At 51.5% G+C, this 16,453-nt stretch overlaps 4 protein-coding genes across 4 annotated transcripts; 3 read left to right on the top strand and 1 right to left on the bottom strand.

Annotated features, from left to right (window-relative positions):
- Nucleotides 1-190: 190 nt before the first annotated feature.
- On the top strand, nt 191-1,174 carry POX_a00545 (uncharacterized protein; the record flags this gene model as incomplete). The annotated part of the gene is made up of 2 exons (XM_050109485.1): nt 191-326; nt 822-1,174. The coding sequence occupies 2 exons, from the start codon at nt 191-193 to the stop codon at nt 1,172-1,174; spliced, it is 489 nt and encodes a 162-aa protein (XP_049973253.1).
- A 5,024-nt stretch (nt 1,175-6,198) lies between these two features.
- POX_a00543 (uncharacterized protein) lies at nt 6,199-6,440 on the top strand (the record flags this gene model as incomplete). The annotated part of the gene is made up of 2 exons (XM_050109484.1): nt 6,199-6,213; nt 6,261-6,440. The coding sequence occupies 2 exons, from the start codon at nt 6,199-6,201 to the stop codon at nt 6,438-6,440; spliced, it is 195 nt and encodes a 64-aa protein (XP_049973252.1).
- A 4,852-nt stretch (nt 6,441-11,292) lies between these two features.
- Nucleotides 11,293-11,559, bottom strand: POX_a00542 (uncharacterized protein; the record flags this gene model as incomplete). Its single annotated transcript, XM_050109483.1, has 1 exon — nt 11,293-11,559. One exon carries the CDS (start codon nt 11,557-11,559, stop codon nt 11,293-11,295), a length of 267 nt encoding a protein of 88 aa, XP_049973251.1.
- An 832-nt stretch (nt 11,560-12,391) lies between these two features.
- On the top strand, nt 12,392-15,388 carry POX_a00541 (uncharacterized protein; the record flags this gene model as incomplete). The annotated part of the gene is made up of 5 exons (XM_050109482.1): nt 12,392-12,422; nt 12,485-13,310; nt 13,404-14,286; nt 14,355-14,574; nt 14,631-15,388. 5 exons carry the CDS (start codon nt 12,392-12,394, stop codon nt 15,386-15,388), a joined length of 2,718 nt encoding a protein of 905 aa, XP_049973250.1.
- Between the last annotated feature and the right edge of the window lie 1,065 nt (nt 15,389-16,453).

The following is a 16,453-nucleotide window of genomic DNA, read 5'->3' as shown; positions in this document are numbered from 1 at the left end:
ACAGACAGAGAAGAGACGATCGACACGAAGAAATCCAAAGAAGAAAAGCTAATTGGCAACCTGAAACAGCGAGCTGAAGCCGCATGCTCTAGCACGCCCGGGCGTCCTTGTCAAGCGCAGGCTTGACCCAACACGGTAAATGCACACACCAAACTTGTCCTCGAAGGAAAATAAAAATCTCCGATTCAAAATGACGATCACATCTGTCCAAATAAACATCGACCATGGCGATTTGAGCGTCAACGGTCTCTCCGCCATCGTTAAGCTGAAACGCAAGAAAGCCACACCGCGACCGTCTCAACTCACGGGCCGGCGATACGTGGCATGTGAATATCGAGAGTGTCGCGCGCACGAGAGAGGAGAGAGACTGGGCTTGGGGGAAGAAATACAAGGGAGAGGGAGAAAGTACAGGGCAATGGTGTTACCTTTTGCAAGATTCACTGCCTTTCCCCACCCTCTTACTTGACAAGAGTTCACAAGCTCACGCCCATTCTTGCACAAACTGCGTGGAATTCGGGATTTCTGGGGTTGGCTTTTGGTTCAAAGCCGCCACTGCTTCAAACCCTCGGACCCCTCGATCTCACACATCGGCGAACTGGTTGAGATTCTCGGAGACTGGCTCAGATCTCTCACCCCACGAGCAGGTGCATCGTGTACATTGTGTGGACCAGCAGGGCTTAGATTTCTGGTCTGGTATTCCCCTCACGTCGAGCCCACGAGCTCGACAGCCCAATAGGGAACGGGCATATTTAGATTAAGAATGCTGCACAGAGTCTAACGGGGAGGGGCTTTTCCCACGTCAGCGAGGTTGACTGCCTCAGTGCCTTCCAGCTTGGCAGTCTTATGCTACGGGAGAGTCGACCGACCAGCCGAAGCAATTGCACAACATGGGCAGGGACAGGGACAGGGACAGGGACAGGGGGCTCAAGGCGCAAGGTCAGATCAGCAACCCGCGAACCCGGACGCTAAGAATAGCCGTCAGGGCCCGCGGTACTGCGGCACTGCGGGAGAAAGTCGGATATTTGCCATCTTCCTTGTGGTCCATGACAGTCGGATCACGAAGCTGGTCCTTGTCCGAAACGATCAACTGCAGACGGAAGAGAGCGCCATGCCCTTGTCCCTCAAGGTGACGTGCATCGAATACCGAGCACCGAGGACGCTGCACGAATGCTAGACAAGCGTAGGTTTTTTTTTCTCCATTTGTTGCTGTTTTGATTTCAACATTCGCCCGTCGGAGAATTCCGTGTGTTCTAGGTTCCCGACCCATCAGAGTTTCCGTGTAGAGTTACAACTTGCTGCCATATCCGAGCCAGGAGACAGGGAAAGAAAAGAAAGTTGCGGGCGGCTGGGTTCTAAGGTTTGGGAGCCACTTAGGCGAGGTCGGTTGGACGAACAAGAAACCTGGGACGTAGGAACCTTCAGGTCAATTGAGTTTCGGTCGATAAGGTTCGATGACAAACCGATTCTCTCGCGGTGGAGGGTAGATCCGAAGACAGCTTTTGCCTAGAATGGGCGAATTGCAAAAGGTCGCAAAGCTCCGGTGCTCAAATTTGGGGTCTTGAGCTTGAACGCTCCAGTGCGTTGCAGTGTGCATCAGCGTGCGCTACCAGGGCTCCCTGCCAACTGTCCAGTCAAGCTGTGGTGGATGCTTGCTAGTGAGCCCACCGGGGAGTTCTACGGGAGGCGGGCCCGACTCATTCAGACCCGAGAGAAAATCTGGCAGCGGTAACCTCATACAAAAAGTCCCCACGAGCATCAAGGCGAGTTTCATACAGTCCCTCGGGTTTCTCAGAAGCGAACCGGGCTTAGGATGAGATGATGACGCTGTTTGATGCGGTGATTGTGAGAGGGAAACCAACGCGGAGGAAATATCACGCGTATCGGAGGAGGAAATTTCTCCGATCCAGTGGCACGTGAATGTGATTGGTTCATATAGCGGACAGCCAGAAAAGCCTTGGACCTGAAGTCACGTCAACACATGAGTCTTTTCGTTCAAAATTTCGTACTCTTCACTTTCAAGTAATGCAGTCGTCTGTCAACGGTACTGTGCACTTTTACCAAATTCTCACTTACATCGCATTCTGTCGTTCAAGTGCATAACCACATGCAAATTCGATCTTTGGCACAAAAAAAAAAAAAAACAAACAAAAACAAACAGTTCGCTCAAGCCCCCTGGCAAGATTAATTTGCCTGTCACCCTCACAGTTCAATTGGCCAGAATTCCGGTGTGCATGTATAAATTGCATGGATTTCCTAGTCGGGGCCAAAAGAAAGGCTCCAACCCGGTGCAGGATTCTTGTAGTCTCATTCATGACTTTTTACCGAATAGGGACAAAACATGACGCAATCATGGACATTTGCCCCTAGTAATGAGTATCCTTGACCCATCAATGAGAATGACCGGGTTGAAAACGAGCTCAGCTTCAAGAGCAGATGTAGTGGACGTGAAGAATCAGCCTCGTCACCCAATATGGCAGGTGCCTCCTCTACCTCGTATCGAACCTGCGAGGCGTCTCACTTCTGAGTACTCGGCGACATGAACATTGCATACAATGCTGATAGGAGTGCGTCACTGGTTCCTCATGGCCGTAAAACTCGTACACTCATAGAATACATACATGCTTCAAGGTCTCAACATCCTCCCAGACGCATCCATTTCGGGGTCGCCGGGCAAGGTCATGGAAGAGTCATCAACTCCGATTATTACAGGCTGGTGGTGGCAATCATGATTCAGTCTGGCATGATCAAATTATCATTTCGTCGATCATTCAAAAACCAATGCGACAAGCAAACAAAATCGCCCATAACAGTCCAAGCCACGAAAATTTCAACGCCCAGGCCATTCAAAATTGGATCAGGATTGTTCCTTCCCACCCAAAATTGGACATAAGTAGTAAACTACACGCTAGTTACATGGCTAGTGGGAGGATGGCTGTCGACCAACTCCCCCAACGAGTCAGCGACGACAGTTCAAAGCATTCATTCCGATGGACTTGGCATCGCCGATTGGACGCTCATCCTGGCCATACCCGAGTGACTGTTGTCTCACCTGCCAGCCAAAAGGGAAGCTCCATTGGAAATAAAAATCGGGGCCCCGTCAGACTCCGACGAACGACTAACGGCTTAGACGTCTGACCTGCGGCACCCAAGGTTCTGCGCTACCGGCACTCGATCAGACGCTACTGTATTTCGAGGTGGAAATACTGTCGAATGAAGTGAAAGTGGTCCTCATCACCTCATCCAGAGAGAGAGAGAGAGAGGTCCTCGAGGCGAGCACGGCCGATGCAAAACATACCGAGACCTGTTCACCCCCCGGCATGCAGTAGCAGAGTTACAGTACATTAGCGTTGGTGTGCTGCACAAGGGCCACAGGCACCGCGTTCCGTTCAGGAACCGGGCGTTAGCACTTTTTTTTTTCTCCCCTCAAATGTGTTGTTTTGATTTTTTTTAGGCCCTTTTCCCCCCCTCCCTTTTCTTCGTCTAGCGCCGGGCAGGTGCGACTCGTACAAGATGTCAATTCAGGTTTCCTCGTAAGGTTATAGAGCGCACTAGATCGCTAGCTCCATGAAGACGTTGAGTTAGTGCCGTTCGACTGGAGTCGAGGACAGAATGATTCGAGGCCCTGAGATCACCCCGCTTCGACCGAGTTTGGTACATTGGCATGTTCATATGGAGATTTGAATTCACGGTGCAACCTGTGCTTCGGTGAGTTTTTTGGAATCGGGGATGAGAAGGATTCGGTATTGAACTCTTGGCTGAAAAGGGGCTGCCAATGGAATGTCATGACTAAAATGTTGAGAGAGCCACCGGAAGAAGCACGCACGTTCAAAAGCCCCGGCGCCTTCCCAAAACGCCCAGTTTACATCGCATTTATCAAGGTATTGGCGCGGTGACCCTATGGTCTCCTTGAAGCTGAGACGGGTGCAAAGGAAGCGACACGGACTGAAGACCTTTATTAATCCTGACCTGGGATGACCGGTGGTTGAGATACAAGACAGGAATAGTAACATCGATCTGCGCCCCGACGAACAAATAGGGGACTAGTCAGGTTGGGGAGGTGTCCCAATGATATTCAAGATATAAATCGGTAGAAGAATGGAAGTGGAGGGGGGTAAGGCACAAGGGAAGACGACAATGAGTAAGCTGCATTTCAACCAAGGTGTTATTTTGTAGTCTTGGCTTGGCGTATGCATGATGGTCTCGAGGAATTGATACCAAGCCACCTGGTCCACTCTACCTAAGATACCACAGGGTCGCCCATCATTCACTCGGGCCGGGCGCGCAGGTTACACGATGAAATGAATGGACACCAAGCCCGTGCATTAAAGTTAAGTCAATGGCCGACCAGGCGTGATATACCGAGTACTTTGCCATATCCCTCGACTGGCGCACGTACCATGCGTGGTAGGTCCGAGGTGCCTTTTTTTTGAGTGTAACGGACCATGTTCTTGAACGACACATGCCGGCAGTCGCTGGCCTGGGCGGTTCCCCCCCAAACAACCAGCCAAGAAACCTTGCTCTTTTTTTTTTTTTTTTCAAAACGGAAAGGTAATAAAAGAAAAAAGGAACCGGAGCCCTGTTTGGGCCCGTCGTGGCTCTTGTTTCCTATTGTTCGTGCGTTGTCCTGTTCAAGTGGCGTATTCTCCTGATTCGGTGCCGTTTTTATTGAAATGATGTACCCATAAGGGGGGGGGGGGGGGCGCACATCCGGTCGTTAGCGCTGAGCCGGTATTTGTTCGGGTAAAACGTAGGCTCCGAATACGAAATCCATGGATGACCTGATTCCCTCGCCCTCGATGAATCCACCCGTGAGAGAGCCTCGGAACACCAGGTGGAGGATCACCCCCTGGTGCACCTTGTCGCAGTGCCGAAATGGGCCTCGAAGGCTGAAGAAGGTTTGCAACTTTCGGGAGTCCCGATGCCCCCCTTCGGTGATGAAAATGCCGTCGGGCGATTCCTTTCCACCTTGTCTCAGCACGTGCACTCCCCTGTCCAGATCACGATGGTCGACACGTGAATCGAAAAATGATCAGCAGTTCCGCCCTCGAAGGCGGTGGTGACTCGGCCTAACAAGGAGTATCGAGACGCAAGGTATCCCGAAATGAACAAGGTACTGTAACTCTACGAGCGCAGATATTAATGTGGCCATATACACGACGGGGCTGACGGAGCGCGAATAAACTTTTCTCATCGAGTCACTTTCTCGGCTACCTTGCTGTTTTCAATTCAAGCTTAACCCGGAACAGAAAACGCGCAAGAGGATTTTGCGCCCAATTAGGCGGCGATCCCGGTTGACATTTTGCAGATCGGATCGCCGTGCCACAGGGGACGAACGCGAGTGCGGTTCAGCCGGTGCAACATTGAGAAAGTAGAGAATAAAGGAGGGGAGGGAGGGTGGGCAGGATGACCCTTTGGATCGATCTACATCGACACTGTGACGATGGTCCAATCCTCCGTCTCGTGACGTGGTGTGAACGTTGAAGGTTCGGCTGTCGAAATAAAATCATCGCCGTTGAAACGGGCTCTTGAACAGGCTCGGTGGGGCCTTTTCGGCTCCTTGTGGTCGGAACGGTCGCCAAAGGAGCCAAATCCTCCTCATTTCATTAGACCAGGTGGCCCGCGGCTCTTCGCTCGCGCGCTATGGCCGCCAACCGAAAATAGCAAAGAGGTCGACGAACTGGACAGACTCGCGATCGGTTCCAGAGACTGATTTGAGGGGGGAAAGGAAAGGGACGGAGCACAGGCCAAGGCTCATCAAACCTTGTTGAGGAAGAGGTTGTTTCATCATATTTCTGATATTAAACAGTCCTGCTGATCCTTTAGCCTCATTGTCACATGAGAAAACAAACTCATGATGTCAATTTTGCCGAAATGTCGATCCAGCGGGTTAGCGTCGAAAAATTCGATCATGATCGAAAATCAAGGTGCCCACCTACACTCCCGCCGAGAGGCCGCCTCAAAGAAGAAGAAAATCCAAAATCCAAATAGAGGGCGGAAAGACCAGAAGCCATTGACAGATAGATCAATCCAGTTTCCTGCACGAGACTTGGCATACGCGTGGGTTTGGTCCCAAAGCGTGTGCGCCATCCTGTCGGACTGTACACATGCCAACTGTACCATCTCCTGGACGGACGCATTCCAGACCGACCAGACAGGGGGGGGATACAATGAAGAGCGTATTTGGACCAGCTTGCATCCATGGAGAGTCTCGCTGTATGCCTAGACATCACGACACTAATTTGATTGCTCTATGCGCTTAGTCCAGTCGGCGGGATTCAATCCTTGACGATCTGGTCATTGGGTCCTCTGCACGCATCTTAATGGAACCGGCCGAGGACGTTGAGGAAACCTCGGTTCTCACCCAAGTGATCGACCAGGTTTTACTCGATTTTCAGTCCCCGAGCCCGAGAATGTATGACCAACTGACCAAGTTCGGTTGATGGAATCCGAAGTCCGACTCTGGAGGGGCCAGGTCAATCAATCGATGGAACAACGTGAACCTACTAGTTATGTATCACCTTCCAGTCTCACATCTAACCGAGGAGGGAGACGGGGGGGGGGGGGGGGGGGGGGGGGGGGGGGGGGAGAGGGGCCTTGTGCCAGGATTGCCCTCCTATCGGTGTCCACCCAGTTATCCACCACCGACTGCGATCCGTTGATCTTCGTTTACGATTTTTGTCCCAAAAGAGAGATAAGCCTGCGGCCCCAGCACCGGCATCCAGGAGGTTTTGCCTGACTAGGCATTTAGTCCCCCACGCCACCGGCCGAATGGCGCCTACGATCCACTGGTGGATAGGATTTGCGGTCATTCGTCCGGTCCAAAAAGAAACTCTGGCCTCAACTGGGCGGTCTCTTACTTGGGGTGCGTTGATATACTGCAATAATAAAAAAGGAAAACCCGTGCCCCAACACTGAAAAAGAAGAAAACGAAAAGAACATATAGTAGAACCGAAATTGATTTCGCCAAGACGGCCCCAGAAGGCATGGAAGCGCTTAAACAAAGAAGAAAAGAAGCAGCCTATTGACAGGACAATAGGTCGAGAAGAGGACGGCCCACCTGATTGAATGCCGCGTCCGACGAGTATATTCTCTCGTAGTGTGAGGGGGTCCTCTTCTTCGTTCTCTGACGGTCTCACCTCTGGCCAGTCGTCATTTCACAGATTGCATCGAGAAAGCCAGATTCATAGTCTTTGATGATCTCCAGGGATTGTCTGCATGTCAGATGGTAAGGGTAGGTCCGAGAACTTCGTGTGATCCTTGGTGGGTTGGGTAAAAATAAGTCTTACATGTTGAACATTCATCATCGAGGACCGTCGGATTACCTCAGCCTTTCAGTCTCCTCTGGTACCAAGTACCAACCTGTCGCAGGGTTGTGGTTGGATGGCCACGACTTGTCAGTGGATCAATGATGAGCCGTCTTTGCTAAGCTCTCAGCCCTCGGTTGGCTGTCAGGAACGACCACCGACGGGACCGCTGGATCCAGACTGGCTAATTGTTTTGGGGGAGTTTTTAGAGAGACACAGTTTCACCGGTTATGCAAAGCTTCATCTATTTTGCTTCACCTAGGCTTGATCTGTAATTTTATGACCTGGTTCTATCCTCACGGAGAGCAGAACCCTTGCGGGAATTGCTCCAGCTTGCGAGATTAACTGCCGACGGAGGGACAGGTAGCTGTCCGATCCGGCTGCTGTTCAACGGGCAGCAGGCCGGTAGACGTAGACTGGACGAGAGCAGAAATCGACCGGCTTGAATCCCTGTTCATGAGTCTCAATTAATAAAGGTGCAGAAGGCTAAAGGCCCCCGGGGGGATGATTCGGATGAACCGGGGCCCGAGCAAGGTGCACCAGGCATTCATGATTCTTCATCTTCTAAGGCAGAATCTGTCCGACTTGGGGATCAACGGTCCTGAGCTCGTCCGGTCACAGAGAGGTAGGTCATGACCGCCCGAAAGGTGATGGAACAAGCAAGAGGGAGAATCAGGTTCAACGGCCGATGGAACCATGGAATGTGTCGTTGATCTTTCCTGTGTGTGCGTATGCCTCTCTCCAGTGGGTGTGAGCCGAATTTGAAACTTCCCAAGCCACGGCGGAGAGACGGTGTATCGGGGGACTATGCCGACTTGGTCATTCCCTTCCCCTTATTCATGTGGTCTTGATTCTCAACTCCTGACATGGTTGTGAAGAATCGGGTCCATGTTGGTGGCAGTGAAAGGATTCCCCTCATGGACCAGGCCACCTATGACGGATCGATGGTCGACGGATGCGAGATCCTACCCCTGCCACCAATGATAAGACATCCGGCATTTTGATCCAATTGCCGTTTGAAAAAAAAAAAAAAAAAAAAAAAAAAAGGGTCGGAAGCCTCCTTGATCGAGTCATATTCTCTTATTCGTTGCCGTTGACGGGATTTGTATGAGGAAAGTCATGATAACAGTGACTGACGCTATCACCACAGGAGGCACCGATTCTATCGGGCCCCCGCCTCTTTGTCGGACTGGAATGTTGCACGAATAGCGCCCGCCGATTTCCAACTATCGACCCTTTTTTTTGTTCTTTTTTTCTTTTTTTTGGGAACCATTTCTTTTTTAGGTCGACACCACGATCCACATCATGAGATGACGAAGAACGATCCAGATTCAAACAGTCGATTTGCGTTGATCCCCCCCCAATTTAATGTTTTCTCTCCAATGTGACATTGTCGGGACGGAGACCCACCTGAGATGCGGTCCAAAGACTGTACGCTTCTTTCAGCCAGATGGAGGTTCAATGGAGCCCGACAGCCGATCCGAAGGGTAAACTGATATCAATTGGACGAGGCAGTTCCATCGTTCTCACTTCGGACGAAGTGAGGAACCTTTCTGCATGTTTTGGATCCAGAAGTGGAATTACGGCCGACGGCCGGGGGAAGACCACGACAGCCATTCTTGACAAAAAAGATCGGCGTATGAGAGATGGTTGATCCCGTTGACGGCGGGTGTTATCATGCCTATCAACCTTCAGGGCTGTGATGGGTGAGGAGGTGATCTTGCGGCTTGAAGGACGTTGATCTCTGTCGCAGAGATGCCGATAGATCTAGTCGAATGAAATCAAGGTACTAGAGGTACAGTGCTACTAACTCGGAGGGAGAGGGGAAAGTGTGTCACTTCACGAGAATGGTCCGTTTTCCCACAAATCCTTCCAACGGCTCCGAAAATGGGGCTCCGCGACAAGATGCAGTAGGCGAATTCCCAACTTTTGCTGTGATCTTGCTTGGGCCCTTTGGCTGTTTCAATTGAGCGCGGACCAAGCCCAGAAGAGGATGTATGGATCGATTCCACCTCTCCGTCGATCGTATCTCTGGAAGCTTGTCGGCACCTGGGCACTCGCTGGAAACCTTGGATCGGTCTATTTCTTTTTCATTTTCTATCTCTTGGCTCTGCCCAAAACAGAAAAGCAACCGCCGTCCCCATAGAGAGTGATGGGGTCCGGCTAAAGTGGTAGGCTTTTCTGAATGTTTTTGCGCAACTTTATTCCCAGATACTGTCAATGATCACAGTACGACAGGGTGCACCGGTGACGACTGACCACGAAATAGTAGGTCTCTGTGGGTGACTGTGTTCTCGTTCTCGTCCTCTGGTCTTCTCAACGTCTGAGCTTGCGTCTGAATGGTGGTGATGCCTGGGCAGAACGCATTGCATACCCTACGTGCTTGGGCTTTGGTCGGAGGGTTTTTCCACAGTTGGTCTGTGAAGCTTCGAGAGACCCGCAACCCCCCCCTGCGATCGATCCCCGCCTCCGTCCAGCCTTCCATCCGTTTTCGATGCCCTTGATTTGCTTCGTCAACCTGAAGGTTCAGCTGCCATTTCAATTGCCGCTGCGTGTTTACTTTTTCTTTCTTTTCTTCTTTTGTGCTTCTGTGCTTTTCTTCTTCTTTTTCTTGTCCTTTTTTTTTCTTCTTGGTAAACTTTGTCTTTTCCACCTCGGCCCCCACACCCTCATTACGCTTGCCATTTTTTTTTTCTTTTTCCCTTTCCTCACTCGACGGAGGTTGTAGTCCTCTTGCTGCTTCCCCTGCCATAATCATTACCGTAGTCAATCTCCAATGTCACTCGTGTTCCAGGTGACTTTGAATTCTGATAAGAGCCTATTGCATGATACCACCTCGCATACCGAAGCACTATAAATTTTGACAATCTTCTCTTTTGAGATGCCCTTGGTCCATATACTGGACCGTGAGCCATCATGCTACACAAACCGCGGTGACCTGGTGGACCATGTCGGGGATAGCCTACGGGTATAGAGAGAGAGAGAGAGAGATCTTGCCCCTTGTCCAATGTGTAGTGTCCACTCGCGGGGCAATCCGTGGTCCCTTTCCAACTCCTCGACTTATTTTTTTTTGGTTATGATTGGATTTGCCGCGGGGGAAACGCTACTTTTAGCTATTTGGGTGTCCAAGCCTCCTTCAGATCCCGGGCTTTCAACGGGCCTGGCGTCTTCCAGTCCCTGGCGATTTAAGAGTTTTTATCATTATTAGTCTTTTTTTTTGAACCTGTACAAACCTCTGGGTTTCCTAGAGTCTTGTTTATTTTATTTTATTTTTTTCTTTTTCTATGGTTGTCGAGGTCTCGACAATCAGAGGTCTAGAGGAATTGGATAAAGTGGAGGAAAAGGTCGAGTGGCATGTAGTCCGTCACTCGTTCGTAGTGTGGATGGTACTTGGACGCCCGAGAGAGAAGTGTCTCCGAATCTATACGGAATCTCCGACTCGTGGAGTGGACAAAGGTAGAATGCCGCCGTCTCGTCGTTGGATCAGGGCCACCATCGGCTCTTGAATTTGATGGTGTCCGACGCCAAAGTCCAAAGTGGATGATCGCGCTCATGGACATGAGGAAATGCCTGATCCCTGCCTAAACGGTTTCCCCCCTCCCAAAGGTCCGTTTCTCTTTCCAACCATTGTTCCAACCCCGGAGGCCACTGGAGACTCGGCTACCTTCTGTGCAGACGGAATTAATATCTCACGGTGTCGTGAACCAGTCAAACCATCACTCCAACACTTCGACAACTTCTCTTTCATCCTCACCACTCACAACCCACCCACTCTCTTCCTCCCTCCTTTCTCTCTCTCTCTCTTGCTCTCTCTCTCTCTTGCTCTCTCACTAGAAATTAAAAAAAACACAAAGACCACACACACCCTCTCTGCATCCCTCTCGTCTGCTTATTCGACAGTCCGGTGGGCCTTTTCCTCCCCCCCCACCACAGAACAGTACAGTCGGGCTCAAGTGCAGTGCACTCGGCCTCTCGTCATTGCGTCAATTCACCCGCAGGGTTCCCTGGTCTTGTTGAGCGCCGTCAAGATCTGATCTCGGCCCGAATTCCGCAACCTCTTAGGGAGGGATCTCTTGGAGAGGGTCTTCGCCAGTGCTTTGATTGCCTGTGACTTGTGAGCCACCCCCGTGGTCTGCACAAGCCCGAGCGTGGGCCGGACACTGGTAGCTTTATGCAAAACGCTGGGATCCTGCAGCCACCCTGGTGGTAGCGGAATATGCACCAGAACCTTGACACCTAGAGTCGTTTGCGACATGCTGGTCTTTTGATGGACCTTGAATGCTTCAGCGCTGCCTGGCCTCGTTTTCTGTTCTTGGGTTTCTTGATCGGTCCTGGTCGTCGAGGGGGGAAAATAGTTCCAATTGAGCGTCATCCGCGAACTAAGAAGACCACGACATACTTCCATTTCCTCCCGCGAAACAAGGTCGACCTCCTCCGACGCTGAAACTATTCGGAAGTCTTCTCTCCTCTCTTCCTCTCTCTTCCTCTTTTTCTCTCTTTCTCTCTCTCTCGCCCTTTCTTTCTCATTCCATCTCTCTTTCTCTTTCTCTCTTTCTCTTTCTGTTTTTTAATCTCCCCCTTCCTCCACCACTCGATACACTTGGATGATCGTCAAGCGCATCGCCATCTCGATTTGATTTTTTCCCCACCGTTCGGTGCCTGGATAGCCCGCCGCTTCGACAGGGCCCGCGATACTGACCTACACCGGAAACAAAAGCTGTCCAGTCGTGATCGCGTGAGTCAATTGACGACCGTTTCAAATGGGGCAGATTGCTCAAGCGTTCGGGAAAAAAAACTGTCAAACTTGTCTGACCCTGTCTGATCATTCCAGGTCCATCTTCCCATTGTCTTTCCCCTCTTCCTTAATCATTGGGCGCGGAAAGCACAAGACTTTCGCCGGGCTGGGCGAAGTGACTTCCAGTCCGCTGGACCAGTATCAAAAAGGTGTTGGTGTCAGCAAACGGCCAGCCAGTTCGTCAACCGGCAATCAATTTTCAACCGTCCATTTGTCTACCAACAGTGCCGTGTGAATGCTTTCATTCAGGAATCCAGCTTCTCTCTCTTCGATTTCCTTTACACCGCCGACCATGTCGGGCTATCATGCTGGGCCTTTTGGTCGTGAGTGGTCCCCCTCCCCAATCGGCAGTAACCGAGCATGGGGATTATGCTAATCCAGACAGACTCGGGAGATAATCCATACCAGCTTCCTCCGCCACGGACACCGGCAAACTTGCAATATGGACCCGATTCATTCCTCCGACAACGGGACTCGGAGAGATCAGACCTGGTTCGAGAGGCTGTACCAGCAGATGCTGCCTCTGTCCGCCAGCCCAACGAACCATTGCCGTCCGTCCGATCGCTGTTGACACCAACCACGGGCCCGGGATCACCACCGGCATTTCGTCAACCACGATATGGCATCCAAACGCCAGCTGAATCGCACCGGGACATGGGCTATCCGTTTCGCCCGCAGGAGACCGTGTTTCCTCCGCTACAGATGGGCACGCTGGACCGGCGTCGCTCCGAGTCTCTACCGCACTCTCAACCCACCAGCCTTCCACCTCTATCGCACGTAGCCATGGGAGGGTCGGCGGAGGTCGACCACCATCATCACACCACACGCAGTGATCCGTCCACCGCAAAGTCATCGCACGCTCATCTCTCCCCCCGCAACAACTCGCATTCAGAACTGATGCCGTCGGCCGAGATATCATCACCCGAAAGTGTTACACGAGCCAATGCCCCCGCGGTTCTTCCCCACGTGGTTGATGAACGATACATCGACGGTGAGCTGTGCTTCGTGTATGCAGATGGGTCACATCAGCCCAAGATCGTGGACGGGAAGCCAGTCAATCCCAATTGGGGCGTGACCAAGGCAGGGAAGCCGCGAAAGCGACTCGCACAGGCGTGCCTGACCTGTCGTGAAAAGAAGATCAAATGTCAACCGAATCGGCCAAAATGCGATCAGTGCCAAAAGTCGGGACGCGAGTGTCGATTCGAAAACGCGTAAGTGATCGTTGCTGACAGATGTCGTCCTCGGTACCATTGCACTCATGTGCCTCCTTGTTTCTGCTTTTCTACTCACACTCATCGATATAGGCTCCGAGGGAATCGCCCCAGAGGCTCGCATTCAGTGGGACCGTCCGGGAACGCGACCTCGGAAATCATCGGTGCTGTGTACGACATCACTCGTGCATCGGACAGTGGAGCATCACTTCCGGGAAGCGGCCATTCGCCCATTTCGGAAAGTGTTGGCCTGACTCCATCTGGCATAGAAATTACGCACGATCCCATGCTAGACGCAGAACGAGCTTATCGACAGCGGGCCTATCGAATCCCCCGCCCCTTTGAGGAAGACAGTCACATCCGACACACGACCTACCCCGAGACGAATCGCCTGCCTGAGTATCAGGAGATCCTCGGTGAAATGAGAGATACCGGCCCGGACGATCCCCTGCTGGCCTCGTGGAACGTGGACCCGTTCGATCATGACCCAGAAATGACTCTGCACTACGTCGACACTTTCTTCACCTATGTCAATGATGGTTTGTACCATATCTTTCCCCATGCTCGATTTATCCTGTGGCTCAAGTCCTGCAACACCAAGTCGCAAGAAGACAAGATGGTGCTCTATTCCATGATGGCCCTGGGATCCATCTTTTCCGATCGTCCGGACAAGGTCAGTGCATTGCGACGGTACTCTCGTATTGCGAGGTTTGCCATCCAGCGGAGTCAGCACAACCTCTGCTTGCAGCTGGTCCAAAGCCATCTGCTCATGGGGCTGTTGTACTACGCGGCCGGTTCCCTGGTCGCCGCTTGGGACGCGGTTGGGTCCGCTGGACGGGCTGTCAGTGGGCTGCGGTTCAATATCGAGTCGGGAGGGGTCATTGTTGGTCAAAACCAGCCGTGTGAATATGGGTTGCACCCGCAGGCCCTCATTGAATGCCGCCGGCGGACATTTTGGGTCGCGTTCATTCTGGATGTAAGTTCATTGGCACCGCCAGTCTGAGCGAGTTGCCAAAGATTGTCGAGACTGACTGTACTATCTAGCGCATCTCCTCGTTGTTCTCAGTTCCGAGTACCACCATTCCCTCAGAGTCTGCCTTGATTCGGTTACCGTGTCGTGAAGACATCTACGAGGCTCAGCAATATGCCACGGCTCCGTACTTCCAAAATATTCTGAACCAAGCTTCACGGTTTTCCGAGGATGATCGACACTCACTCAGCCCGATGGCCTTTGTGATCCAGATCTTGTCCATCTGGGGGACGTGTCCTTTCAGACTCTGCGCTTGTCACACGCCCCCACTGAATGTTGGCTTCAATTAGCCGAAGACTTCCATACAGAGATCATCCAAAGGACGGACGACTGGATCAACCAGCTTCCTGAGCACCTCACTTTCTCGGTCGCCAACATGGAACGTGCAAGCCAAGCCAAGAAAGTGGATGCCTTTGTTGGGATACACATGTTTTACCATGCGACGTTGATGAAGCTGTATAGACACGCTCGATACCAAAGCTTACGGCCCGAGGTTCTGGCCCGGCATATCCATCGCGCACGATACCACGCGGTCGAAATCCTCCGCATTGCCCTTGCGGTTGTTCAATACGCCCATGATGTTCAGGCCTCTCGATCCACGTCGGATTCGTCATCTGCCCACGGAACGCTTCTAGGTCCTTTCTTGGCGCATGTGGTTGTGTCTGCGGTGGATGTTCTCAGCGCCGGGGGCATGGTCACCGAGCTACCCGACTGCATTTCTTTCACCAACGGTGCCTACGGGATGGTTCAATTATTGGGTCATCACTGGGAGAGTTCAATCTGCCTGGCCAATCTGATCAAAAAGCGACTCGATGCGATGATTGACTGTGCAAATGACCGATCTCGGAACCAAGAAAAAATCTGTTTCGCCGTTGACGGTCCCTCGCTGGAGACTAGAATACCGACCGGCACTCCTTCTCCACCTCAGGGTACACTGGACGAGGACTTGTTTTACGGGGCCCTCCCGCGTGATGTTCTCCTCAAAGCGATGAGAGGAGACGACACCTTGTCGGCAGACAAGAACATTGCCTGGTTCAATGATCAGTGATGCCCTTTGCCCCCCTCCTCTTCCACTTGACCGACTCAATGGGGCCTCATATTCTGCGAATAGAAAGAGAATCCGTTCGCCACCCCGATTCCCTCAACAGACGCGATATTACAAGCATCTACTTGAATTTTGTTTCAGTCCAGTTAGCCTGGTCATCTGCACATCACCCTTTGACTGTACATTTCTTTCCGCGAGTCTGCCATTCTCAGAAACTTCTTCATCGCCTTTTTCCGTTCAGAGCGAGCAGGTCTTCATTTTGACTCTCTTCATGATTCTCAAAGCGTGCATTGTCAGCGAAAAAAAACCCCCTCCCCAAAAGAGGCGAGGCTTGCAATCGAAGTTGTCCGCCTCGACGGAGGTTTCTTTCAGAGCTCGAGCTCATGTGTTATCATACGTGGTCTTCCGCGAATTTCTTGATTCCTTTTTTCTCTCTCTTCCAGTGTACGTACGGCAACCTTGCATAATTCAGCGTCTCTGGTGTGTACATCATGTGTCCGATGTGAGTCATGTTTACTGTATCAATGGCCTTGCGATGAATAGATGGGATGACGGGGGCTTGTACATTTGCTCATTGAATTGATAATGATGACTCTAAGAGTCCCGTCGTGTATACTGTTGCGGTTGGGTTCTCCTTCTCCGATCTGCATTCAGGTCTCCATCAGTTGTCAACCCTAAGTTGATCCTGTCGTTGTTGAAGTGCATGTCCAATTCCACGTTCCAACCTTACCGGCTACTCCGCCTTCAAACCGTTTCCCCTCATTCATGGCGTGGACTTGTGTGTGGTATTATGCATTCGTATACTGTCACTCATGTCTTTCTCTTGTACAGGTTCTGATCAATTGACTGTGGATGGAATATTCAACGTGATGACTCATGTATCGAAGTGTGCTTCAAAGGGTAAAAAGGACATCCATTATTTCCATCTAGCTGCGGGTTTGTAGGTTCACTAGAATCTGTCTGTGAAATATCTAGCTATTATATTCTTGATGATCATTGATGCGCCGCTCGGATTCAACCTTAACTCGGCCCAGACCAATCTTGAAGAAGGTACCGTGAAGTGACAAA

Source organism: Penicillium oxalicum, chromosome I (genome assembly GCF_001723175.1).
Source record: "Penicillium oxalicum strain HP7-1 chromosome I, whole genome shotgun sequence".
NCBI lineage: Eukaryota > Fungi > Ascomycota > Eurotiomycetes > Eurotiales > Aspergillaceae > Penicillium > Penicillium oxalicum.
Note: the sequence above shows the minus strand (reverse complement) of the source record. Positions and strands in the feature narration are given on the sequence as shown.